The 27,833-nt window shown below is 33.8% G+C and overlaps 1 protein-coding gene across 1 annotated transcript; it reads left to right on the forward strand.

Annotated features, from left to right (window-relative positions):
- The first annotated feature begins 1,474 nt into the window (after positions 1-1,474).
- Positions 1,475-13,620, forward strand: LOC138347544 (uncharacterized). The gene is made up of 6 exons (XM_069295840.1): positions 1,475-1,626; positions 1,711-1,835; positions 1,884-1,976; positions 2,208-2,327; positions 2,412-2,644; positions 13,408-13,620. Exons 1-6 carry the CDS (start codon positions 1,475-1,477, stop codon positions 13,618-13,620), a joined length of 936 nt encoding a protein of 311 aa, XP_069151941.1.
- Positions 13,621-27,833: the final 14,213 nt, after the last annotated feature.

Raw genomic sequence — 27,833 nt, forward strand, 5'->3', positions numbered from 1 at the left:
TATTTGTGAAGAATAAAGATGGAAGTTTTCGGTTGTGCATAAACTATAGGCAGCTCAATAAGGTAACTATTAAGAAAAATTATCCCATTCCTCGCATTGATGATTTGTTTGATCAGTTACAAGGTGCTTGTGTCTTCTCTAAAATTGATTTGAGATTTGATTATCATCAATTGAAATACGGGCAACAGATGTTCCAAAGACTGCATTTCGAACCAGGTATGGGCATTATGAATTCTTAGTAATGTCTTTCGGCCTTACAAATGCCTATGCTGCTTTTATGGGCCTGGTGAACGGGATTTTTAAGCCATATCTGGACCTCTTTGTTATTGTATTTATTTATGATATACTGATATACTCAAAGAGCAGGAAAGAACATGAGGAGCATTTTAAAATTGTATTGGAGTTGTTAAGGGAGAAAAGGCGTTATGCAAAATTCTCCAAGTGTGAGTTTTGGCTCGATGAAGTGTCCTTCTTGGGGCACGTGGTTTATAAGGATGGAGTGATGGTGGATCTTTCTAAGATTGAAGCAATGAAGAGTTGGGTAAGACCTACTAATGTTTCAGAGGTAAGGAGCTTTGTTGGTTTAGCTAGCTACTATCGTCGATTCGTTAAGGGATTCTCTTCTATCGATTCCCAGCTGACCAATTTGACTAAGCAGAATGTTCCATTTGTATGGTCGGACGAATGTGAAGAAAGCTTCCTGAAACTCAAGACATTGTTGACTACTGCACCTTTTCTTGCCTTGCCAGTAGAAGGTATGAATTTTATTGTTTATTGTGATGCGTCTTATTCTTGTTTGGGTGAAAAGCTAATGCAGGAGAGGAATGTAATTGCTTATGCTTCAAGGAATTTGAAAGTGCATGAATGTAACTATCCAACCCATGATTTGGAGGTGGCTGCAGTTGTATTTGCATTAAAGCAGTGGAGACATTATCTATATGAGGTAAAATGTGAAGTCTATACAGATCATCATAGTTTACAATATGTCTTTACTCAGAAAGATTTAAATTTGAGACAGAGGAGGTGGATGGAACTATTGAAAGACTATGATATTACTGTTTTGTATCACCAAGGAAAAACTAATGTTGTGGCAGATGCTTTAAGTAGAAAAGCAAGGAGCATGGGTAGTTTAGCTCACATACAGGTTTCTAGACACCCATTGGCTAGAGAAGTTCAGACTCTGACTAATGACTTTTTGAGGCTGGAAGTACTAGAGAAAGGAGGATTTTTGGCCTCTGTGGAGGCACAATCTTCCTCTCTTGACAAGATTAAGGGAAACTAGTTTGCTGATGAGAAGCTGAGCCGAATTCGAGATATGCTATTGCGAGGAGAGGCTAAAGAGGTATTAATTGATAAGGAAGGTGTTTTGAGAATTAAGGGAAGGGTATGTGTGCCCCGTGTTGATGATTTTATTCACACTATTCTTACACAGGCTCATAGTTAAAGGTATTTTATACATCCTTGTGCAACCGAGATGTATCGTGGCCTAAAGCAACATTTTTGGTGGAGTAGAATGAAGCGTGACATTGTTGATTTTTTTGCCCAATGCCAGAATATTCAGCAGGTAAAGCATGAACACCAGAGGCCCGGAGGGACACTTCAGAGAATGCCCATTCCTGAATGGAAGTGGGAAAGAATCGCAATGGATTTCGTAGTCGGTCTTCCAAAGACGTTGGGTAAGTATGATTCTATTTGGGTAATTGTTGACAGGTTAACTAAGTCTACTCACTTCATTCGGGTCAAGATGACTTACATTGTAGAGAAGTTATCCAAACTCTATATCTCAGAAATTGTTCGATTGCATGGATTTCCACTTTGCATCATATCAGATAGAGGTACGCAATTTACTTCTAAGTTTTTGAGAACATTACATGCTCAATTAGGTACTAGACTTGATCTTAGTACTGCATTTCACCCTCAGACCGATGGTCAGTCTGAGCGAACGATTCAGGTGTTGGAGGACATGCTTCGTGCATGTGTGATAGAATTTGATGGTCATTAGGACAAATTTTTACCTTTGGCTGAGTTTTCATACAACATTAGCTATCACTCAAGTATTGATATGGCGCCATTTGAGGCATTGTATGAGAGGAGATGTAGGTCCCCCATTGGTTGGTTTGATGCATTTTAGGTTAGACCTTGGGGTACTGATGTCCTTAGGAAATCATTAGAGAAAGTGAAATTTATTCAAGAAAAGCTTTGAGCAGCTCGGAGTAGGCAGAAGGAATATGCTGATCGAAAGGTTAGGGACATGAATTTTATGGAGGGTGAAGATGTCTTGCTGAAGGTTTCACCCATGAAAGGTGTGATGCAGTTTGTTAAGCGAGGTAAGTTTAGTCCGAGGTATATTTGTGAATTTGAAGTTCTGAAGCACGTGGGGTAGGTGGCCTATGAATTGACATTGCCTCCAGGGTTGTTAGGAGTGAACCCGGTATTTCATGTGTCTATGCTTAAAAAATATCATGGTAATGGAAATTATATTATTCGTTGGGATTCAATTCTTCTTGATGAGAATCTTTCTTATGAGGAAGAGCCTATTGCTATTCCAGATAGGGAGGTCCCCAAATTGAGATCAAAAGAGATTGCTTCTATCAAGGTTCTGTGGAAGAATCGGCCAGTTGAAGAGTCCTCTTGGGAGAGTGAGGTTGATATGCATGAAAGATATCCATATCTTTTTACCGATTCACGTACTTTTTCTCGCCCCCGACCTTCTTTTGATCGTTCGAGGACGAACAATGGGTAAATTGGTATCTATTGTAACGACCATTTTCGATGGTATTGAGCACTAGAACTTTTTATGTCAGGAAATACTTTTCGATAGGTTCTAAAAGATATTTTGGACTATTCTTAATTATAATTATGAAATTAATGGGATAATTGTTATAATTTATTTAGTTGGTGGTTAAAGAAAATAATTTTAAATTTAATAGTGGGTAATTTTTATCACTTTTATAATTAGTCATATAATAACTTGGGTAATAATAATCAGTTTGAGAAAAAGAAACGGGAAGATACGAAAGGTGGTGGAAGAAGAAAAATCGAAAGGGTGGCTGCAAGTCTTATAGGTAAAAGTTCTCATCCAAATACCCCAACTTTGGTACATGTTAATTTTATTATTGTTATAAGACCGTTTCGAAAGAATATAAGTACCCTTTGTTACAGACGTGGGGGCCGGATATGATTTCACTTAATCATTTATTGACAAGTGGTAATGGACATTTAGGACATTGTTATTTTCCAAGAGTTGAAACTTAATGATTATAAAATAAAATAAGGTGTAGGAAATTGTTAGTATTTGTTTATTTGATAAGAATCTGTGAGTAAATAATATAGGTTTGGCTATTTTTGTTATTGTAATTTAATTAAACAATTGGTTTTAAAACTTGGTAGGCACTCACGTGGGTTATGTTGGGAATCATGATATGTCCGCTTAATGACCAATTAATGTTTGCAGTAAGTTTAGTCATTACAATCATATATTTATATTATATAGGTTTAATAGAGTTGCATCTAAGAAATTTTTAGTTATCGTATTATATATCAAGTTTTAATATATTGATTTTGGTAATTAAATATTAAGTGTAGTATATTATATGAATAACATTAAAGGTATGTTAAATGGAGTAGTAAGATTCATCTTTGGATCTAGACTAGACATATAGTAGCATGGGTGTTTATATACTCATTAATTTACAAAGGATATATATAATTGATAGATTGGAAAGGTTCGAAAGCATTGAGGAAAGGAAAAGTATTGGAACTTGCTTAAATTTGATTCTTCGGTGGAGGTAGGTTATGGTTTATTTCTATGTGATAGATAAACTCTAAATAGCTATTGATATGTATTGAGTGATATTGTAAAGTCTCCTATTACTTGATTGTGTGGTTGTATATTTTGACTGTGTGGTTTGTGGTTGGCCTAAAATTATGATACAGTTGAATTTCTAATCTTGAACCCCCTCTATTAAAATGGCGCCTTGAATAAAGAAGGCTTGATGAAATAAAATAATGAGATCATTGGATCGGAGTATCACGTTCTGACACGATATTATTGGATCGGAGTGTCACGTTCTGACACGGTATATGGGATCAGAGTGTCACGTTCCGACATGATAACATTAAAGGAAAGGAATCTTGAATTAACTTAATATACTCAAACTCAATGAACCTATTTCCGAAATGAGTAAGCTGTGGAGGCATGAGTCCTCATAGGTGTGTTTGATGTTATGATTGATGGTGTACCTATTATGGTGTTGTTGTCAATAGTTCATTTGTTTGTTGCTTGCCACCTGTTAAGTATCGTAGTTGATTTTATATTATTATTCAATGTATATTGGTTTCTATTTTGAGTTTGCCGATGACACCTACTCAGTACGTGTTCCTTGTACTGACCCCTACTTGTATTTTCTTCTTTGTTCTTTGTGGAGTGCAGCAAGTTTACCATCGACTTCGACTCACCCTCAACTCTAGTCAGTCTCCACCACATTAGAGTTCAGGGTGAGATATTATTTCTAGCTCGTGCTGGATTCTCTCATTCACGTCCTTATGTCTTGAATTTCGGACATGGACCATCTTTTTATTTATTTTGGTTTCATAAATACTCTTAGACTTGGTAATTTTAGGATAGATGTTCTTGATGTGATGACTTCCAGATTTTGGGGATAATAAGTGTTAAATTTTAGAAGCTTAATTAATTGGTTACATTAATATGTTTTGGATGTTCTGCATTATTTTTGTTATTCATAGTTGAACTATTGGTAAATGTTGGGGTTTAGATTTGGTGATTCGCTCACCTAGTAGGTTAAGTGTGGGTGCCACTCACGAATTGCTTTGGGTCGTGACATTTGAATTCTTAACATCTCATTTACATTATTATGTAAGTAATAGGTACGGTGTACGTTTCACAAAAACATAATGTAATCTTTTTGAAAATGGTGATATGCATGACTCTTTTTAGTAGCATGATGATGTAGAAATTAGATTCATACAAAATTATTATTTCTTCGAGTCAATGTTTTTTTTGAAGATATACACCCAATATATTTAAATAAGAAATTTAAAATATGTCAACAATTTAATTATATCAAGCTTCTTGTTTTTGAATATAAGATCAATTATTTTATATTCCGTAATATGATTAAATTTAAATAATTTATTTAATACTCCATCCAAATTTATATAAGAAAGGACTCATAATCTTGAATCAAATAAATAAAGTGGTATGTGCAATCGAATTTTTATATATACATTAAATTTTCTAATGCCACTATTTATTAACTATCTATATCACAAATAAATACTATTTTTAAGTGTATCCCATGAATTGATGTGATACATTATCCACCTTAAAGAAACATATTTTTATCAATACTTGTACAACATGAAATTCGATTTTATTCGGCAACAACTTTTTGATATGCATGTGGTCACAGTTTCTTACACAGGATACATACTTTAAGATGTGTGGAACAGTTGCAAACATAATCAACGTTACTTATAATACATATAGATTATTCATTATTGAAATATTAAAAAAAATAAAACAAGTGACATGTTGTACTAAGTATAAGATATGTAAGAACTGTATAAGAAAATATCACATATACAAATTCAATTGATTGTTTATAGCTACAAACAATTATACTTCTCTTACAAAATCTAGTTATTCTATATTACTTGCATGTTTTAGTAACATCTATATCAATTTATTTTTGTACTAATTAACTCAAAATAAACGTAAAACACGTGCTTAGAGACTAGTTATTTTAAATTTATTTCACTTGGACTTTTACTGAGGAGATATATCATGGAAGGTATATCATGCTTTAATGTGTGGATTCAGTTAATCTCAGACATTTTTTCCCTCACATGGTTGGATATAGATCTATATATATATATATATATATATATATATCCTTCGCTAACACTCATATTATTTATCCTTTTAACTCTTTTTGCACTCTATTTCTTCAAATCATTGATAGTTAGACTAATATTCTATCAAAAGTATAAATCAATAGGCGAAAAGTGTTAGTAAATTCTTCGCTAACACTCATATTATTTATGCTTTTAAATCCTTCTTCATTCTATTTCTTCAAATCAGTGATAGTTAGAATAATATTCTACAAAAAGTATAAATCAATAGGCGTAAAGCGTTCAATAAAGTAAATTACAAATATCGTTTTATTTTACTATAACAAATATGATATATACCCACAAAATTATTAGTTACGACATCAAATTCGTCACTAAATTATTCGATTTTAGTGAAAAATTTACCTACGAAATTATTAGCTGTGACATCAAATTTGTCACTAATTGTTCGCTTTTATTGACAAAATTTACTTTTCGTGCTTAAACTAAGAAACATACTTTTAGTGACGAAATATAAAATTTGTATTAAATTTAGTCTACTAAAGTTTCCCACCAAAAAATTAATTGGCGCCATTTATTACGTTGTGTTATACACGAATTTAAAGTAATCGGCGAAACATTATTTAACGTATCTAATTCGTGAAAAATTATTTTTGTCTTAAAATTTATCAATTTTTGTACACAAAAAAAGTTCATCTAAAAAATATGTTGTTACAAGATTGACAAATTAGAGTTCGTAGTTAAAAATTATAATATTTAGTTATAAAAATTTAGATTTAATTTACGACATTTATTTCCGTCACTAATAATATAAATAAATGGTGACAATGATTTTATTCTCTAATCAATCCGCGATTTAGTGACGACATAACAATTGTCACAAAATATGTAAGATGTTAAAGAGCGACGACTTAAAATTTGTAATGATTAAGTAAACTATTTGCTACAAAAAAATTCATAGCTAGATAATTTTTTTTTTGCTACAATAGCTTATAATTACAAGTGACAACATAGAAAGGAGTAATACAAGTGTTTGATAAGAAATAGATAAAGTTCATTTGTTAATAGGTGAAGGAAAATATTAAAACAAATGAATTTAGAAGATTTTTTAAAATTAAAAAAATTCGATACATCAATTTTGTTAAATTACAATTATAAAGTACATAGTTTGAAAAATATAATCAAGGTTATAAGTACTGTGAGTGGGGTACCGTTCTACCACTAGTTCGCTAATAATTGTTGGTTTCATACTTTTATTTTTTATTTGATACACTTTCATTGATAAAGACGTTAAAAAAATAATTTCTCAAGTCTATACTATTTTTTGTCTGGGTCTGTTGATTTTTGATTGATGAACTGCATAGACTAAGTCGATCTATTTGCTTGTGTTTATAAATATGTACATATATAATAGTAATTCCACACACATATATAGAACAACTATACAAAGATAACATCGACTTACAAACTTAGACTTTTCAATGTTGTGAATATTTCATGAATTTCTATCAAATTTTTCCAGCAGTGTGAAATTGAAATAAAAAATAAAGAAATGAACCAACTATGACTTCAGATATATTATGATGAAGTATTTAGTTATGGTTATCGATATTTTTTCAAAATAATTGATTTACTGATCAAATTGAATCGATTATTCAATTATTGTAATAAAATTAAAAGTTTAATTTTATATAAATTTTTAATTATACCTAGTGTGCCTTAATGTGTTTCAAGAGTTATATGAGAGCCAAACTTTGTGAAAAGTCTTAGGATATACATTAGAGAGTGTTTAGGTCCAAAAAATCCAAGTATGACTCCTCGAGGACCACCCTAAGGACCCTCAAAGAGAAGCCAAACAATTGACCCAAGAAACTGTCTAAAACTGTCTGCAAACGACCCCCGTCGATTGACTCACGCTTCATCGTTTGGAGTCGTGTGTACATACATAGAATGTAGAGCCAAGTGTCGGGATTGGGGAGCACCCCCGAGAAGTAGCATCGCATACTTGACCTCTCAGAGGTCTTATACAAGTTCATATTTATCATTCATAGCACTGTCATAGGTAAATTTAGCGGAAAAATTAAATATTTGATAGTACATCATATGCTGAATATCGCATCCATTATGTATAAAATATCATAATACATAGTTAAAGACTAGTCTATTTTTTCCATCGTAGACTCAACATCATTAGAGTATACTAGGGACACAACCCTTTCAACATAACACATTCTAAACTATTACATGACTTTAAACATAACTTGACATTGGACATCCTTGAATATTAAGGGTTCCTTTCCTCGAGCTTGGGGAAAATATGCATCAAGCCCATCACCATTGAGACCTCTTTTGAGCATCCTTAACCTAAAATTTTTGGAAAAAGGAAGATAAGAATGGAGTTAGTACAAGAATATTGCACCAAGTTTGAAAAACATACAAAAACATGTATCTAAAAGGGACATTTTACCGGAAACTATGAATCATGCCATTTTGTGAAAACTTCATAGAACTTGATACATTAAGCATTATTCAACTTACATAATTTAGGCATATACCATAGTCATAATATCACATAAATCACACATAACATTCAGGCTGATACCATAATCATAATATCACATAAAATCATACATAGCATTCAAGTCATATTTGGATCATTTTACAGTGTGAGCAACCTTCCCTATACAGTAAGTTTACGTCAATTACAGTGAGTTCATTTTACAGAGAGCAACCACTATAGTTATACTTTGTGCAATGTATATATAATTTCCTATTACACTATTGACACTCAAGCATCTCCTTAAGACCACAAGGGAATCATACACACAAACCTTCATTAACCCAACACACGCATTCATGGAACCATTTCATATAATCAAGACATATAACTCAACATTTGACCCAACATACTTTAAGGACCACATAGAAGAACTCATTACAAGGCCACATACAAGTCAAGACTTCTAATAATCGTCCTATTAAGAAACTAGTCAACATTAACATAAATCGATTTCACTTCACAAGAACAACAGAGAACTCTACTCATAATCCCGTTTTAGACCTACTTGTGCAATGTACATGTGAAGTCCTATAACCTTACATATACTAAGTAAACCCACAAAAACACTACAAGCCTTAACAAGCACTTCATAAATCAACAAGGCAACATAAACAACGTCATTCATGCCAAGCAATACCTTCATCATATAGTCATCAAGACCAACATTATGCATATAGAATAAGACCACTTCATATAGACTCATACCATGCATATCATCACAACAAGTAGAGGTCACTACAATCTTGTGCATGAGAAACATATACACATACTTTAGAAAACCTCGTTAGAACTCCCTTCAAGATCTACTTATGCAATGCATAGGTAAAGTCCCATACCGTCACCTACACTAAGTAAATTTCCTTAGGTTATCCAGTTAGGTCCTACTTTGATTCCATAGTCCATTTTACTTCAGGGAAACTATATATTTAGAAAACACTAAGAACCATGGGTGCTAAATAGAATTTGGTGTTTTAGAGCCTTACACCAAGAGAAGGTTCTCTATTTTTCAAAAGTAGAACATCAAAACATGCTAGCATACTTAGTGACATGACTTGCTAGATTTGTAAGACCCCAAAACTAACTTAGGTGAACTAGATCCTAACATGTTGGTCTTGATATTCTGAGGTGCTAAATATGTCTAATATATGGTATAGAGGCAGTAGCTAAAGTATTAAGTGCATTGGAAGTCAAACGTCAAAGGACAACTAAGACGTTTGACGATTAAGTCATCTATGTGCCTCATATATGGGTCTATGTGGCTATGTTGATTCACGAGGTTCTAAGATCCTTAAATGAGTAATTATAGCATGTATAGGCAGTCCACCTACAGAAGACAATTCACGGCCAGTACGCTGGTAACCACCCCGTAGGTGGTGGGCGTTGGTAGCTACTTAGCCTGGGTGGCAAAGCAACCTTTTTCAAACCTAAGAACCTACCAATTATTGCTAGCACAACCCCTAAGAGAGCTTTCTCCCCGTCAATGGCCTGTCCATCGATTTTCCTGTTTTTGTGTGTAGTTTCACTACTAAGCTAAGGGTGAAGTTGTAAATTCACCCCACTTTCAAAAATAGACTTTAGCGGTTACTAAGAGGTATATTGGGTATTTTAAATGTGTATGTAAGTGTTAAACACATTGAAGACTTCATTCTTCCAAATCAAAACCCCAAAATCCCATAATAAATCCTAAAGACTCCATTGAAGTTCAAATTGAAGGAGCAACTTGGAGGTGAGGTCTTTAGTGGAAATTTTTCATCAAAGTGAATAATTATCATCATAGAGGTATTTATATTTATCCTTGAAACTCTTTTTATCAAGGAGACCCAAATCTCAAGATGTTTTCGATGTTTCTAAAGTTGAATTGTCCAATTTTATGATTCTACTATGGGTTCTTGCATTAATGATTTTTAATCGTTGAGTAATGATTTAGTTCATATTTTATTGATTATTTTAATCTGAATTACCTATGAACCCATGAATCAGATGAACCCTAGATTTTAACTAAGTTATGGGTTACTTGATATCAACCTAATGTTGTTGAATTCTAGTGTAGATTTCTATAGGCTTTCTAATGATATAAGAGTTGTAGTCAATTGATATCTAAGTTAAATTAGATGGGTGGATATCTATTTAATTGACCTAGTTCCATTGATTATCATATTTTTTACATTAAATTATTGTTTATTGCCATTGGTAAGGGCCTTATGTTATCTAATTGAATGAATTAGCATGTAGTTGATATGTTATCTAATTGAATGAATTAGCATGCAGTTGATAGCATGCAATTGATATGTTGAGGATATTGACCTATTACCTTTATTTGGATATTATTTATACTTCAATTATGTTTTGATTGGTATGGTCCACATATGGTGGAGGTGTTATGTGAATCAACGTGGCCTTGTCAGTGTTACTGTATGTAATATGATGATCATGGCCTTTCGACACTACTTGAGGTAATGTCGCTTTTTGTGTAATTAATTATGTAAAGTATGATCATATCTATCTACTACATAAGCAATGTGAAAGTATATGTGATCTATTGATGTTATGTAGGTGATCATGTTAGACGATGACCATGTGCTTATATGTGTAGTCTTAGATGTTGATATATTATTGTTCCTACTTGAATATATGAGTTATGATGGGTATATTTATAATGATATGGTAATTTATAGGATGGCATTAAGAAGATAAGGTTCATTCCTAAGTACTTTAAAGAATGATATACTATTTGTTATAAAGTGAAAGAATGTGGTGTCTGTTTGGTAGACTTGTGTCCCTTGCTTGATATATGAATTAATGTTATGAGATTATGCGATGTCTTGAATAGGTAGGATTAATTCACCATTTTTATGTAATATTGAAATATATGTTAGACCTTAGAGGATATTAAGAGGGTCATGTACGTGGTAAAGGTTATGTTATGGATGTTGAAGTCGAGAGCCGTAATGGTATCCTTCAAGTACAGAAATAGTGCACCTAAGGTTTATTTGATGGAACGATATCATATTAATCCTTTGGAATGTTATAATGATCTATCTTAGTTTCCATTTGAAGGTAGCCATAGTGAAGCTCTTCGGTAGGGTGAATGTGATTGGGTTATGAACTACATAAGGAACCCTCTTCATGTGATCCTTTAATGTCAATTACTCTATGAGAACCAAGGATATAACCAAGGCTAGAACCAAGTGATTATTTAATGGGAAGTAGCACTTCTTGAGAATGAGACCAGAGTGTAATGTACCTCTACTTGAGAATGAGACTAGAGTCCATAAAATCCCTTCATACTCCTTAACCATGTGCCTACATGGGATGTTTCCTTTTTTTATCCTTGGCAAGTAGAACACCCTCATCGGAGTAGGTTAGAACTCCAGATTCCTTGTCTAGCTATTATGGTCTATGTCGGTTATTGCCTATTCTCATCATGTGGGATACATAGTAGTACTAGAAAATTTTTATGAAGTTTAGGTGGTGGTATGGGACGCTATCTAGACTATGCACAATAGGCGTGGGAGGTGTTAATTAGAGTCCTTAGGTCTTGTCTAAGACCATTACTTCAATGTCATTTATGTGATGTATGAGTCTTTATGATATAATTACTAGTGACTTATGTTATGAAGTATTAAAAGGGAATAAGTACCTCTCTAGAGTAGTTAAGAGTTGTCTAGTTAAGGTGTGAAGGGGGAATAGAAATGGTCACTTTGTATCTTACCTAAATAAGTCTTAAGAATGACTCTAGTTAGGGAATGTGTTGATTATGTGGACATAATCAAAACTTTAGAATTCTTAAGAATTATTTATGTAGTCTTGAAGGGGTCAATCATGGACGTTATCTTCTTGATCTACTTAAGTATGTCTTTTGGATAAGCTTTTATGAGAAAATGTCATAGTGTCTATATGTTGATATGTTTGATGTCTTGGAGTGTATATGACTCATAATATGTAATTTTAAGGGTTGTTTAGGCACATCTAGAGAGGGTGTATGGGCGATCTCTCTCTGTTTGACTTAAATGAATCATAGGATATTTTTAAGTGAGAAGATTACATGCTAAAGGGTGTCTTAAGTTAAGAATAAGAGTCTTCATTGTACAGTGATTTAATTAATTGTAACAAGGAATGTGTTCATTGTAAAGTGATCTCTAATATATGATTTTTGGTTTAAATGTTAGCGTATGTGTTTCCTAGTTGTTAAATGTTGCTCTTATGGTTATAATATGACTTTTAAATGAAAATAAGCATATTTCAAAAAAAATTCCATCATCATGATTTTTTATGCATAATGCCATACTTAGTACATGTGGTTGTACTAACTCCATGATTTTATCTATCTATATAGTGCTTGTTAGGGGAGGAACTTTTGTAAAGGAACAATTATACCATAGCACCATTCAAGAGAAGTTGACGTATGTCCTCCTTTAACTCAAGGGAATATATGTCTTTTATGCTTTCCATTTGAAGTATTGTAATAGACTAAGTATTTCTATATTCGTATTTTGATGTATGGGCCATGTCTCAAGTATTGTTGTGTCTTAAGATGATGAGATTGATACTTAGTATTTCCTATTACTTGTATATAGAAGTGATTTTAAAGACATTATAATATTTGTGAAAAGTATTAATTCCACACTACTTTTAACTATGTTTATGCGATGATGATATGAAAGGGCTTGTATAAGACCTCCGATAGGTCGAGCACGCCGGTTACAATTTGATATTTTACCTTAACTTCTAGGGTGTGTTCTTTGGATGTGACAATCTTTGCATCAGAGCATAGGTTTGTTAAAGTAGTATTTGGAATCGAAAAGTCTCATCAAGTCACATCTAGTAGAGTCTTGATCATCGGTGTGAGTCACAACACATCTCTAGGCGAGAGGCTATAGGATGATAGAGTTTCCCTTCTTTTCTACTCCTAAGTCATGTGGTAGAGTAAATGTTATGATTACCATTCTTAATAAATTTCCTTGTGTTTCTAGGAGATGAATACTATAAGGATGGCCGCTAGATGTTTGAAAGAGGAGGAGATGAATGATGAGATTCTTTCTCAAGTTGAGCAAGTTGAGCAAGTTGGGCAAGGATTTAAAGGTGTTCAAGGTGCCCAAGTACCTCCCCAAGGTGATTCTATTCCTAATGTGAAAAAGGTATTGAGGTTCTGGAGATGTCTAATAGGGACATTAGAGAGGCTTTGATTGTTATGGCCCGATCCATGACTATGCAAGCTAATCTTAGTATAGTGCCTAGAGCGAATAAGGTGGAGAGCACTATGACATCAAGGTTGAGAGATTTTGTGAGGATGAATCCTCGTATCTTCCTTGTCTCTAAGGTGGGAGAGGATCCCCAAGAGTTTATAGATGAGGTGTAAAAGATAGTGCCTGTTGTGGGAGTAACATCGAGGGAGAAATCGTCGTTGGCTTCATATCAATTGAAAGATGTGTCTCAAGTGTGGTACACACAATGGAAAGGAAATAGGATGGAGTAGTCCGCTCCTATTGAGTGGGAAGAATATAAGGAAGTTTTTCTTGGTGAATACATTCCCCGTTAGATGAGGAAAATTCAGGTAGAGGAGTGTATAAATCTCAAGCAAGGTAATATGAGTGTTGAGGAATACTTTTTGAAGTTCTCTAAGCTGTTCAAATATGCTTTCTCTCTTGTGGAAAATACAAGGGATAAAAAGAGTCATTTCATGACAGGTGTAGCCACTTAGTAAAGGAAGAATGACCTACAGGGATGTTACATGATGATATTACTGTAGCTAGACTCATAGTTTCTGCAAGAGAAATTGAATAGTCTAAACTTAGGAGGATGGCTAGAAACTTAAAAAGGGGTGGTTCTAGTGATCATGAGCAAACTAGGTTTAAGAAGAGTGCTCAAACTCAAGAAGAGCTAAGGAATGCTAAGGTGAAATTTGATAAAAGAGGTGGTTCTCAAAATGAATAGACTAGATGTGTCACTTATGGGAAGAGACACTCTGGAAAGTTTCTAGTAGGTACTAGTAGTTGCTATGGTTATGGTAAGGATGATCATAAGGTGAGAGATTGTCCTACCATTGCGGCTAAAGGAAGGGAGAGTAAGCAAATTTCTATTAGTGCCCCAATGGGTGATGCTCCAATAAATAAGAGTTTCTATGAACTCCAGCAAAAGGATCAAAACCGGATGAGAATGAGAGCGATGATGATTTTGGTAAGTTCTCTTTCCTTCTTTGTTGCAATATGAGTTCCTTTTAAGTGGGGGAGTATAGTTAGTAAATTAGATAGAATGGTATAGAAGCATTTTGCATGTGTATGATGGTTAGGAGTGTTGTTGAAATTGAATTTCATTAACTTCTTGTATTGTGTATCTTATGAAGTTATGATTATATTAAAAGATGTGTTTTTATGATGTTACTTTGCATATTATCTTGTTTATATCATAAATTGCCTAAAATTTGGATTTTTGAAAAAAGTGGTAAAGTCACTGTATGCTTGAACTGTTTACTGTAGAATTTTGGAAAAAATGACTATTTGATTCGCTGGTCTAAAATTGTTGGTAGATTTGATGTATATATGTATGATATTAAATATAAAATGAATTTTTGCTATTTGGAATGAAGCGTGTGAGTTTTGTAGTATAATGAGTTATATAATTGTCTTCTGGTTCCTTGTTGTGTTGTGAATATCTTGACTATGTCAAATTGATTTTTTCTTATTGTTTATGTGTTTTATGGTATGTTTATTATATGATAGTTAGATCTCTATTCTTGTAAGTCTTCGGAGAGTTACAATTTTCATTCGAGGATGAATGTTGTCCAAGTGGGGGAGATTTTAAGACCCAGAAAATGGCTTAGGTGAACTAGCGACTAACATGTTGGTCTTGACGGTCTAAGGTCCTAAAAAGGTCTAATATATGGTATAGAGGCAGTAGCTAAAGTTTTAGGTGGATTGGAAGTCAAACGTCAAGGGACGACTAAGACGTTCGACGACTAAGTCACCTATGTGCCTCATATGTGGTTCTATATGGTTATGTGTGACAATGAGGTTGTAAGATCCATAAATGAGTTATTATAGCATATATCGGCAGTCCAACTCCAGTAGCCTGGCCAACTCCCTATAGGTGGTGGACTTGGGTAGGTACTTAGCGTAGGTGGCAAAGAAACCTTCTCCAAGCTTCTGAACCCATCGACGATTTCCAAAACGGCCCGTAAGTGGGCTTACGCCACGTCGATGTGCAGTCCGTCGATTGGCCAATTTCTGCGTGCAGTTTTGTTGCCTATCTAGGGGTGAATTTGTATATTCACCCCACTTCCGAACATAGACTTTGGCGGTTCCTTTGTGGTAAATTGGTTACTTTAAATGTGTATGTAAGTGTTAAACACATTGAAGATTTCATTCTTCCAAATAAAAACCCAACAATCCCTTTAAAATCCCAAAATTTCCATTGAAGTCCGAATTGAAGAAACTGCTTGAAGGTGACGTTTAGAGTTAAAATTCTTCATCAACGTGAATAATTATCATCATTGAGGTATGAATATTAATCCTTTAGACTCTCTTCATCATGGAGACCCAATTTCCTAGATGTTTTCGAAGTTTCTTAAGTTGAATTGTCCAATTTCGTGATTCTACAATGGGTTCTTGCATTAACGATTTCTAAACATTGAATAATGATATAATTTATATTGTATTGATGATTTTAATCTAAATTACCTATGAACCCATGAGCCCTAGATTTTGACTAAGCTATGGGTAACTTAATATTAACCTAATGTTGTTTAATTTTAGTGTAGATTTCTATGGGTTTTCTAATGATATAAGAACTCTCTTCAATTGATTTCTACATTATCTTCGATGGATGAATCTCTAATTAATTTAAAATGTTTCGTTGGTTATTATAATTTCTACATTGAATTATTGTTGATGGCAATTGGTAAGGGCCTTATGTTATTGAATTAGATGAATTAGCATCAAGTTGAGAATTTGAGGGGGTAAGCTACACTATACTTTTATTTTGATGTTTTTTCTACTTCAATTTTGTTTTGGATTGGTATAGTCCACTTATGGTGGCAGTGTTATATGAATTGACGTGGCATTGTCGGTGTTACTTTATGCAATATGATGATCATGACGTGGCATTGTCGGCACTAATTTAAGTAATGTGGCTTTTTGTGTAATTTATTATGGGAAGTATGATGATATCTATCTATTTGTTAAGCAATGTTGAAGTGTATGTGATCTATTGATGTTATGTAGGTGATCATGTTAGACTATGATAATGTCCTTATATGTGTAGTCTTAGATGTTGATATATGATTGTTCCTACTTAACAATACGAGTTATGATGGGTATATTTATAATGATATGTTAATGTATAGGATGACATTTATAAGATAAGAGTCATTCCTAAGTGCTTTAAAGAATGATATGCTATATGTGATAAAGTGAAAGAATGTGGTGTGTTGTTTGGTACAATTGCGTCCCTTACTTTATATATGAATGAGTGTTATGAGATTATAAGATGTCTTGACTAGGTAGGAATAGTGCACCCTTGTCATGCAATAAGGAAAGATATGTGCGACCTTAGAGGATATTTAGAAGGTCATGTACGTGGTAAAGACTATGTTATGAATGTTGAGGTCGAGAGCCTTAATGGTATCCTATATGTAATGAAATGGTGGACTTTAGGTTAATTCACATGATTGATATCACATTAATCTTTGGGAAAGTCATAATGAGCTATCTTAGTCGCCATTGTAAGGTAGAAATAGTAGACCTCTTTGCTAGAGTGAATGTATTGGGTTATGAACTAGATAAGGAACCCTCTACATGTGAGAATCAGACTTGAGTACAATGTGCCTCTACTTAAGAATTAGACTAGAGTGCATAAATGCCCTTCATAGTCCTTAACTATGTGCCTACATAGGATGTGTCCTAGTTCTAACCTTGGCATGTAGAACAACCTAATAGAAGTAGGTTAGAACTCCAGATTCCTTGTCTAGCTATCATGGTCTATGTCAATTATTGCTTATTCTCATCAGGTGGGATACTTACTAGTTCTAGAGAAGTTCTATGAAGTTTAGGTTGTGGTATCAGAAACTATCTAGACATTGCACAATAGGCTTTTAATGTGTTAGATAGAGTCTCAAGGTCTTGTCCAAGACCATTAGTTGAATGTCATTTATGTGAGGTATGATTCTTTATCAAGTAATGAACTAATTAGTTATGTTATGAAGTATGAAAAGGGAATAAGTTCCTATCTAGAGTAGTTAAGGGTGGTCTAGTTAAGGTGTGAAGGGGGCATAGAAATGGTCAGTTCGTATCTTACCTAGATGAGTCTTAAGAATGACTCTAATTAGGGAGGATGTTTATTATGTGGACATGATCCGAACAAAGGAATTCTTAAGGATTATTTAGGTAGTCTTGAAGATGTTAATCATGTAATTTATTTTCTTGATCTACTTAAGTAAGCCTTTTGTATAGTCTTTGATGAGGAAATTTCATAGTGTCAATATGTTGATATGTTTGATGTCTTGAAGTGTGTATGTCACTCATTATAAGTAATCTTAATGGTCGTTTAGGCACAACTTGAGAGGGTGTATGGGTTGTCTCTCTTTGTATGACTTAATGCATTTTTGGATAGCTTTAAGTGAGAAGATTACATGATAAAGGGTGTCTTAAGTGAAGAATAAACATCTTTACTCTACAGTGAAATAATTCACTGTAACAGTGAATGAGTTCACTGTAAAGTGATCTCCAAAATATGTGTTTTTTTTAAAAAATATTATCTTATGTGTTTCGAAGTTTTTAAATGTTGTTCTTATGATTATATTATGACTTTTAAATGAAAATATGCATATTTCAAATAAATGTCCGTTTTCAAGAATTTTATGCACAATGGCATGCTTAGTACATGTGGTTGTACTAACTCCATGCTTTTATTTATCTATATAGTTCTTGGTAGGTGAGGAGCTTTTTGATAGGAAGACATGGACATTCAATAGTAGTTTAAGTATGTCTTCATTTGACTCAAGGGCATATATGTCTTTTATGTTTTCCATTTGAAGTATTGTAAATGATTAAGTATTTCTATATTCGTATTTTCATGTATGGGTCGTGTCTCAAGTATTATTGTGTCTTAAGATAATAAGATTGCGACTTAGTATTTCCTACTACTGTTATATGAAAGAGATTTGAAAGACATTATTAAGTTTGTGAAAAGTTTTAATTCCACACTTTTTTTCTCTATGTTTATTCGATGAAAGATATGAAAGCACTTGTATAATACCAACAATAGGTCGAGTACGCAGGTTACGATTCGAGATTGTACCCTAACTTCTAGGGTGTGGTCTTGGGATTTGACAAGATCCTATGGGGCAAGCATAGTTTATTGAACTTGGAGGAATACATGGAAACCCTCTTTATGACTATTGAGAGATTGTAGTTATCTACTTATGGAAATATCACTCTAAGACCTTTGGGCTATGAGGCTAACCACATTGTGAGGACTATGGTCAACCTACTTTTCTAAATGGGAAGGGACACCCGTCATCTTCAAGTTCACTATGTGCTAAGCTAGATTGCCTTTATGCAAAGCCATTATTATCTTTACTTTATGAAATACAGGCTTAGGACAATTAACATTTCATATGCTTACCTCATAGGTTATAGATGAGAGTTCATCAACCTAAATCATGTGAGATGTCCATTCACATGGATATAGCATATGTAAAGCACAATCTACTTTAGGGTATACTTGAGAACACCTTTGAAAGCCCCTTCATTGATTAGATCATCATGTACGTGTCTGTGTTCAAACATGTGAGCAACCTTTCACATAATACCTTTAGACCTTACATAATAATACTTTACTTTATTCATGCATAAGGGTATACGTAAAACTACTGCAGCGATTCTTTAATATGAACACATTTAGATGCTAGGAATAATCATACTTTATCATACCATATACAGGATATCATAGCATATAAGACATGTTCATAACATAGTCATGCATTTATATTCATGTACATAGAATACAAAACCTAGGAACTATCCTATCAAGGCACACATGTGCAATGCATAAAAAAAGTCCCATACCCTTGCCCATACTAGTACACCTTTCATGTTATCATAGTTAGGGAATACATAACAATATTCATAGACATATACTTAACATGCATAGTAGTAAACATTATTGCATATGATAATAACCTTTCATTGGACACCATGAACCTATACTACTCATAAACATGTATGTAGTGTGAGTCTGCCTGTACATTGGTCAACATGATCATCTGATGGTTATCAACAACACTTTGTTCAAGCCACTCTCTCAGGACCACAATGTACAACCAAGCATAGACAACACAAAAAATACTATCATAGGAGAAAAGGTAACTACAACACTTGCATTAAAGACTCCTAACATTATCTAATCACACATTTACATAGGGGTACCTAGGTAAGGGTTAATTGATCATCAATACATCATTAATGGAAGCACCTAAACATAAACCTAACATAATCATTCACAAGCTTATACATTAACAACATAACCTAGATCACAACTAGAGTAGAATAGTAGACTAAGCATAAGTTTCACATCGTGTGATCATCATAACCACACCCTCATATAATATCAAGTTTCCTTCAATGCCATAATAAACACATATATAGCTTGATAAGAAAGTATACACCGCCACCATAAGTGGACGATACCACACAATGCCATACAAGGCCAATTCTATCAACAATACTATACAAAAGTAAGGGAAGTAGACAATCTTACCAATTGTTCAACCTTTAATAATCATTGATCAATACTACTTTTTCATATACAATTCAATAATATGGAAGTATCTAAAAGCATCTTAACATAAACGAATTCATGTCTCATCTATCCTAGAATTAAGCTCACATTATGTACATTAGATTATTAATCTATAAAGGATAGGAGAACATAAATCAATCTCACCAAAACTCCCTTACATTTATCATCAATGATCAATACTTATAATTTATCAATAGTTCATTTATATGACAGTAGCTACAAGTATACTATCATAATCAAAATCCATTATTCAATTATCATAAGATCAAGATCACATTGTATACACTACATCACCAATTAATTGGAGATAGAAGAACCTAGGCTAATTTCGTTCAAACATTCATCCACATGGATAACTCATAAACAGTTCACCATAAATATACTTAATAGGCAGCATAAATAAGCAATTCAACATGATAGAACCATAATTCAGTCAACACATATGCTAGATCACAATGCCCATGACATAGCTAATTTGAGAATTTAAGGGAACATGGGTTCATCATGAAATTTGATTGAATTTGAATTTAAAGTCAATAGTTTATCATAAATTCATGATAAACATGCTTTTGAAATCAATTTGAGAACGAACCCCTGGCTAGATTAAAAACTAAGAGTTTGATCATGAACTTTCATTTAAAACATTGGAAAGACCTCTTTAGATGAAAGATTATCTAAAGGTGAAGGATAACCATACCTTATTATATTAGAGAAGCACAAAATAATGATGAATAATCCATGAGAATCCAAGATCCAAGCCGTTCTTGAGCTTCATCCATAATGGAGGATTTTGGAGACGATATTTTGCGAGAGGGAATTCTAATATTGAATTGTGAAATTCAAAATGGGGTATTCATGATTTTAAATAACTTATTATACCCAAAAATTGTTAAATAAACCTCCTATATTAAGTTAGGGACATGCAGTTAATTTCCCGTTCACCCTGTCAGCTAACAATACGCCTGACAGCTTAACACAGGCTGCACCGACACCCAGTAGATCAAACCACGGATCGCATTGCTGGCTGTCATTTGGATATTAGGCTTATAAAAAGGCTTGAGCCTTCACCTAGATAAGTTTTGAACTACTCCGACCCATAGACGAGGCGTAGGTAAGCCTACTAACCATTGTTTGCAAGCATTGGTAGAAAGTTCCAAGGCAGTGTCTAGGTAGTCTTTGGGTCCTCCTTGAGGGCCTTTTGGAGGGCCCTTGGGGAGTTTTGCCCAAACGTTTCCAATGTAAATACACATCTTAAAATGTAAAGGAACTTATATACAAGTTTTAGAATAAAAAAAAACTCTCAACACATCGAAACCATCTAGGCACACTCAAGTCACTCATGAACGTCTCAAGGGTAAACTTTCAAACTTTTTGGACGTTTGACTTCCAAATGACATCAAATCAATAATACATGATTTAAAAAACTTATTAAACATTTTAACAAGATTATATAGACATGTGAGTCTCTAAACACCCTAACTAATTTTGGGGGTCTTACAGTATCCCCCACTTGTGATCATTCATCCTCGAACGATACTTAGAACACTTAAATCACAACACGGACCTCAATGAATCATATATCCGGTAAAAATATTCATAAAATCATTACATATAAGTCAATGCACCACATTACAAGGAACACCAACCTTTAAGACATTTAACACTCAATACAATACAAGTAAGCATAAACTTTTTTTTACTTACTATCAAAATACATCAAACACAAGGCATCACTCATTTTCATAGGATAAGTATAGTTTTGCTAATAATAATTTGGTCAGTACACTCATTAAGATCTAATTATGAAACCACATTTCAATCACACTTAGGCAGCTTTAATATCACTCAAGAAACAATTAGGAAGTCATACTTCAATGCACATAGACTTGAGCCAACTGAATAAACAAGGACCTTTATTAATTATATCTATTTCTATGAATAACATAATCAAACGTTCCATGCTTATTTGTGTCCATGGAGGAATGTCCTTCCCCTCAACGCACTTACATGACTCATGAGCCCTTACCCAAGCAAGGCACATGTAATACCTCTCAAATAACTTAAGTGAAGCTAGATCCTATCATCTTTTTAATGTGGGTATAAGGTCCTATATTTTTATATAATGTGGTATTGAGGCAGTGTCTAGATTTTTAGGTGCATAGGAAGTCAAACGCCAAGAGACGACTAAGACGTTCGACGACTAAGTCACCTATGTGCCTCATGTGGGGTTATGTGATTATGTCACTAAATGTGTGTTTAATGATCTTATGAGGTTATTAATTGAGTTTTTACAGTGTTTTTAGGCAGTATGTTTAGTTTCATGAAGTTTGGAGGTCAAACGTCTAAGAACGTCCATGATATTCGAAAGGTTTATCTTGAAATGACTTTGTGTGTCTTAGCATGTTTTGCCAAGTTTTACGTATTCTATTTGGATGAAATTGATGTGGGAGGTCCTAATATTGTATAACAAAGTATTTTGGGTTTGAAATATCTGGGAAAACGTCCCCAAGGAGCATCGAAGGGTCCATGTGGAAGGACCCAATCCTAAAGCCAAAGGTGTCAAAACAAGCCCCACTTACGGATGGCAGTCGACGACCTTGTAGGTGAGGGGCGTAGGTTGAAACTAAGGAGTGGGAAGATAAACAGCCAAGGACCAGCCTCATTCCCAACCTAAGGACGAACATAACGGTCCGTTGGTTGGGAAACAGGCCATCAATGGCCAGGCGTAGTTTGGTTTGTCAACTGCGCAGCTTATTGTATGTTTCAAGGGTGAAGTTGTAAATTTACCCACTTCTAAATAAGATAAAGGGAAGCTACTTCGGGGTACTTGTTGAATTATAAACATGTTTATAAGATTTGAACACTAAGATGATTCATTCTAGAGAATAAAAACCCAAAATCCCTAAGAAATTCTCTATAACTCCATTGAAGCCAAAACTCATGGAAGTGCTTGGATTGGAGATTTGAGTGGTGATTCTCAATAAAATTGGTGTATTAACATCAACAATGCATGTTTTTTTATACTCTAAACTCTATTTATCAAGGATCCAATCTTCAAAGTGATTTTCAAAGAGTTCTTCAAAGATAAGTTTTCTTTATTGAGATTTATCCATGGGTTCTTGAATTAAAGATTTTAAATAATTGATTATTAATTTAATTTTTTTAATTATATAAATTTAACTCAATTAACCTATGAACCCATGTATTTTTTGAACCATAGTTTTTGATTGCTTTATGGGTTAAGTGATATTGACTTAATGCTTATGAATTCTAGTGTAGTTTTCTATGGGATACTGAATGATGTAAGATATGTAATCAATTGATGTCTAATTTATCTTATATTGTTAAATATATTTAATTGACCTAGATTCATTGAGTATTTTTATAATTGTATTGAATTGAGGTTCATGGCCATGCGTAAGGACCTTATTATATTAAAATGGATGATTTAGCCATGGATTGAAGTGGTGAGAATAGATTGGTTGTAAAATTCCCTAATTCTATTGATTTTATAATAATTATAATTTACTAAAACTGCTATTGGTATGGTCCACATATAGTGGCGGTGTTATGTGCTTTACATGCAATTGATGTGGCCTTGTCGGCGTTACTTTGTGTATAATAATGATCATGGCCTTGTCGGCAAATTAATTGATATATTGTGTTGATTTTGTAGTGGTTTATGTGAAGTATGATCATATCAATTTACATGTTAGCAACGCAAAAGTATATGTTCTATTGATGTTGTTAGGTGATCATGTTAGATTATGACTATGTCCTTATATGTGTAGCCTTAGAGTTGATGCATGATTATTCCTAATTGACTATATGAAGCTATAATGGTTAGATTGATGAGGTTGTAGTAATGTATAGGATGACATAAACATCATAAGGGTCATCTCTATGTTCTTCAAAGAATGATATGCTATATGTAATAAAGTAAAGCATGCGGTGTTTTGTTTGGTAGATTTGTGTCCCTTACTTGATACATGTATGAATGCTATGTGCATATGTGATGTATTGAATAGGCAGGTTTAGTTCAACTTTATTATGTATGAATGAATGATATGCGAGACCTTAAATGATGTTAAGAAGTTCATGTACGTGGAAATTTAAACCAAGTGGTAAGGTTATGAACCTTGAAGTTGAAAGCCGTAACGGTATCCTTCATGTAATTATTGATTGACTTAAGTTTTATTGGCTGTTATGAAATCGTACTATCCTTAGGAAAGTTATGAAGAGATATATTCTTGGGCATTGAAAGGTATCCCTAGTGGACCTCTTTGGTAGGGTGAATGTCATTGGGTTATGAACTAGTTATGGAACCTCTTCATGTGATACTTTAATGTCAATTAATCTATGAGAATAAAGTCTAGCACCGAGTGAGTATGTTGTGAGAATTAGCTCTCTTGAGATGGATACTAGAGTATAATGTTACTCTATTTAAGAATGAGACCAGAGTACATAAAATATGTTCATATTCCTAAACCATGTGTCTCCATGGGATGTGTCCTAGTTCTACCCTTGGAAAGTTGAACACCCTCATCGGGGTAGGTTAGAAATCCGGATTCTATGTTTAGCTATCATGGTCTATGTCAGTTATTGCCTATTCTCATCAAATGGGATACACACTTGTATTAAAAGAGTTCTATGAAGTTTAGGTGGTGGTATAGGACGTTATCTAGACATTGCACAATAGGCTTTGAAGATGTTAATGAGAGTCCCTAGGTCTTCTCCAATACTATTACTTGAATGTTATTATCTGATGAATGTCTCATAAATAAACAAATAAATGTTGTGACTTAAGTTAAGAGAGTATGTTAAATGAATAAGTACTTATCTAGAGTAGTTAAGGGTTGTCTTGTTAAGGTGTGAATGGGGCTTAGGAATGATCACTACATATCTTACCTAGATAAGTCTTAAGAATGACTCTAGTTAGGGAAGATGGTTGATTATGTGGACATGATCTAAGCCTTAGGTAGTCTTATTGATTATTTAGGTAATATTGAAGTGATCTACATGTACCTTGTCTCAAGTTGTGATCTAAAGATGAATTGTGTTATAGAGATGCAATTGGCCTTGTTATTCTATTGGTTATCATTGTTTGATGATGTTACTCCCCAAGTTGGGTGGAGTTATGGGTTGATGGTAAGACTTTGATGATAGACTATGAGAAAGACTTGGTAAGTCTTCGAATCTATATCTTCAGTTCCAATTGTGATTGATTGTTGATAATCCATGATACTACATTGGAGTACGCCTTATACTAGGATTAAAGGATGGTATGATGTTGAATTGAAATGTATTAACTATGTTGTGTGGTTGATTAAGGAGTATGTGTTATAAATATGGTAAAAACTATCAATGAGCATTAATGTGTTATTAAATACTAAATAGTTAAACTCACTTATATGAATTGTGATGAAATGACTTATACTTATACAATTCTTATTGATCTATAGATGATGATGATTATACAAGGGGTGGACCCTATGACCTAAATTAAGTTATGATTAATAATTAGAGGCTTAAAGACATTTCAAAAAGGGACTCTAGCTTAGCATTGAGTGAACTAGATAGAGAAGTGTCCTTTTCAACATAGGGAAGGTAGGAACACTACATTAATCTTTATATTGGAGACTATAATGCATGGTGCATAATGTGGGTCCCAACTAAATCTCCTATTTCTTGAAATATGTTGCCCCCACAGGAATACTAGATTGTGAATCCTCGTGGTTGCTATATTTTATGTTTGTTACTACCTTGGAAAGTAGTACTCCTTCTCGTTGTAGGGTTTTGTGTCACCGAATTCCACATATACTCATATGGTCCATGTTGGTTAGGGAAAGATGATTCCAAAAGGTAAAATGAATTAAAGGACTTTAATTCTAACTTGGATAACCTAAGAGGTATAGCTTAGTATAGGTAAGGGTATGGGACTCTACCTAGACATTGCACTAGTTAGTCCTGAGGGGAGTCTTAGGACGAGGTTCTTATATGTTTATGTTATGATAATATATTATGTATAAATTTATATATGATTACCATATCATATTATTGATACTATGTGTTTATTAGTTTATTAATGAATATGCCTTTGATTATAATTATAATATAAGATGAAAATGCAAGCTTAAATTCCATGATATGTAAAGTTTTACATTGGTCATGTTTTCATGTTGTGGATACTTGATCGAGTAAGGTTATGGGGCTTTGGTAGGTCATTGAACTTGTTGACTTGATAATTACTTGTGAGTAGTTGTCTTACTTATTATGATGTGTTTAACTCTTATTCATTCTTGTGATATTATTCTTTGATGTTAGGGTTGTAGTAAATCATGAAGTGTTTGGAAGGTTATATTGTTGAAGGCTTGGATTCTTCCTTTCATCCAAGTAGGATAGGTCCTCAATGCCATCTTCTAGCTTTGGATTTTTTATGAGCTTATTGACTCTATCATTTGTCTCTTTCCTATTTGAATATTGTACTTTTGTATGACCTATACATGGTATTGTTGAATTGATGAAAGAGCTATGCCCATATTGTGATATCTGTTTAGATGGTATTGACGAGACAATCATTGAGACTATTTCTATATTTTTATACATATGTGCAATAAATGTAAAAGGCTTTGTAAGCTTCCTATATGAAGGGTCTATGTATACTCGATACAAATACATATTATGTGTACGTAGAGGTCTATGTAAACCTCCAAGTAGAGGAAATAAATATTTTTATTTTTTTTGCCTTTCTAAACCTACGAATGTGATGATATGAAACTAAGAGTCTAGTCTTAGTTCTTAAAAAGAATGATGACACCAGTTACATCTAGGGGTAAACCCGGATGAGACAAATATGGTATCAGAGCATGAGGTTAAATACTGTTGAGTTATGTCTCTCTCTACCATGTATATGTAGGTTTGTATTCGTAATTGTGAAGGAGACACACTTTTAAGTATGAACCTATATGATACTTAGGAATCTCTTCCGTTCTTGGAAATCTTATATCGTGGCATATAGTATATTTATTGTGCGTCTTGCATCTATTTATATTATTGTGCTTATAAGAAGCATGAACACTCTAACGAATGCGGCTCGAAGACTTGAGGATAATGTTTTTGATGCACGATCTCCTCCCCATGATGAGAAAGTTCCTCCACTAATGGAAAATGCTAATGTTGATCAAGCCTGGACTAACCCTCCAACTATGACGGAGGCAGAATTGAGGTCTTTTCTTTTTCAAATGGCCCAAACCATGACTACTCAAGAACAAGCCGCAACGGTTCAAGCCCAAGCTATGATGACTCAAGCCAACCGAGTTGTTTCTCCTCGTCCTCATCAACATGTAACTACTATGGCTTCCCGTCTAAGGGACTTCACTCGGATAAACCCTCCTGCTTTTTATGGGTCTAAGTTTGATGAAGACACCCAAGAATTCCTTGATGAGGTCTACATAGTGCTATATGCTATGGGGGTGATCTCAAGTGAGAAGGCTGATTTGGCCTCATATCAACTCAAGGATGTGGCTTAAACGTGGTATGTGTAATGGAAGGAATATAGGCCGTTGAGGGGTGGTCCGGTGACTTGGGAGATTTTTTAATGAGG

The sequence above is a fragment of the Solanum lycopersicum genome, chromosome 3, assembly GCF_036512215.1.
Source record: "Solanum lycopersicum chromosome 3, SLM_r2.1".
Classification (NCBI taxonomy): Eukaryota; Viridiplantae; Streptophyta; class Magnoliopsida; order Solanales; family Solanaceae; genus Solanum; species Solanum lycopersicum.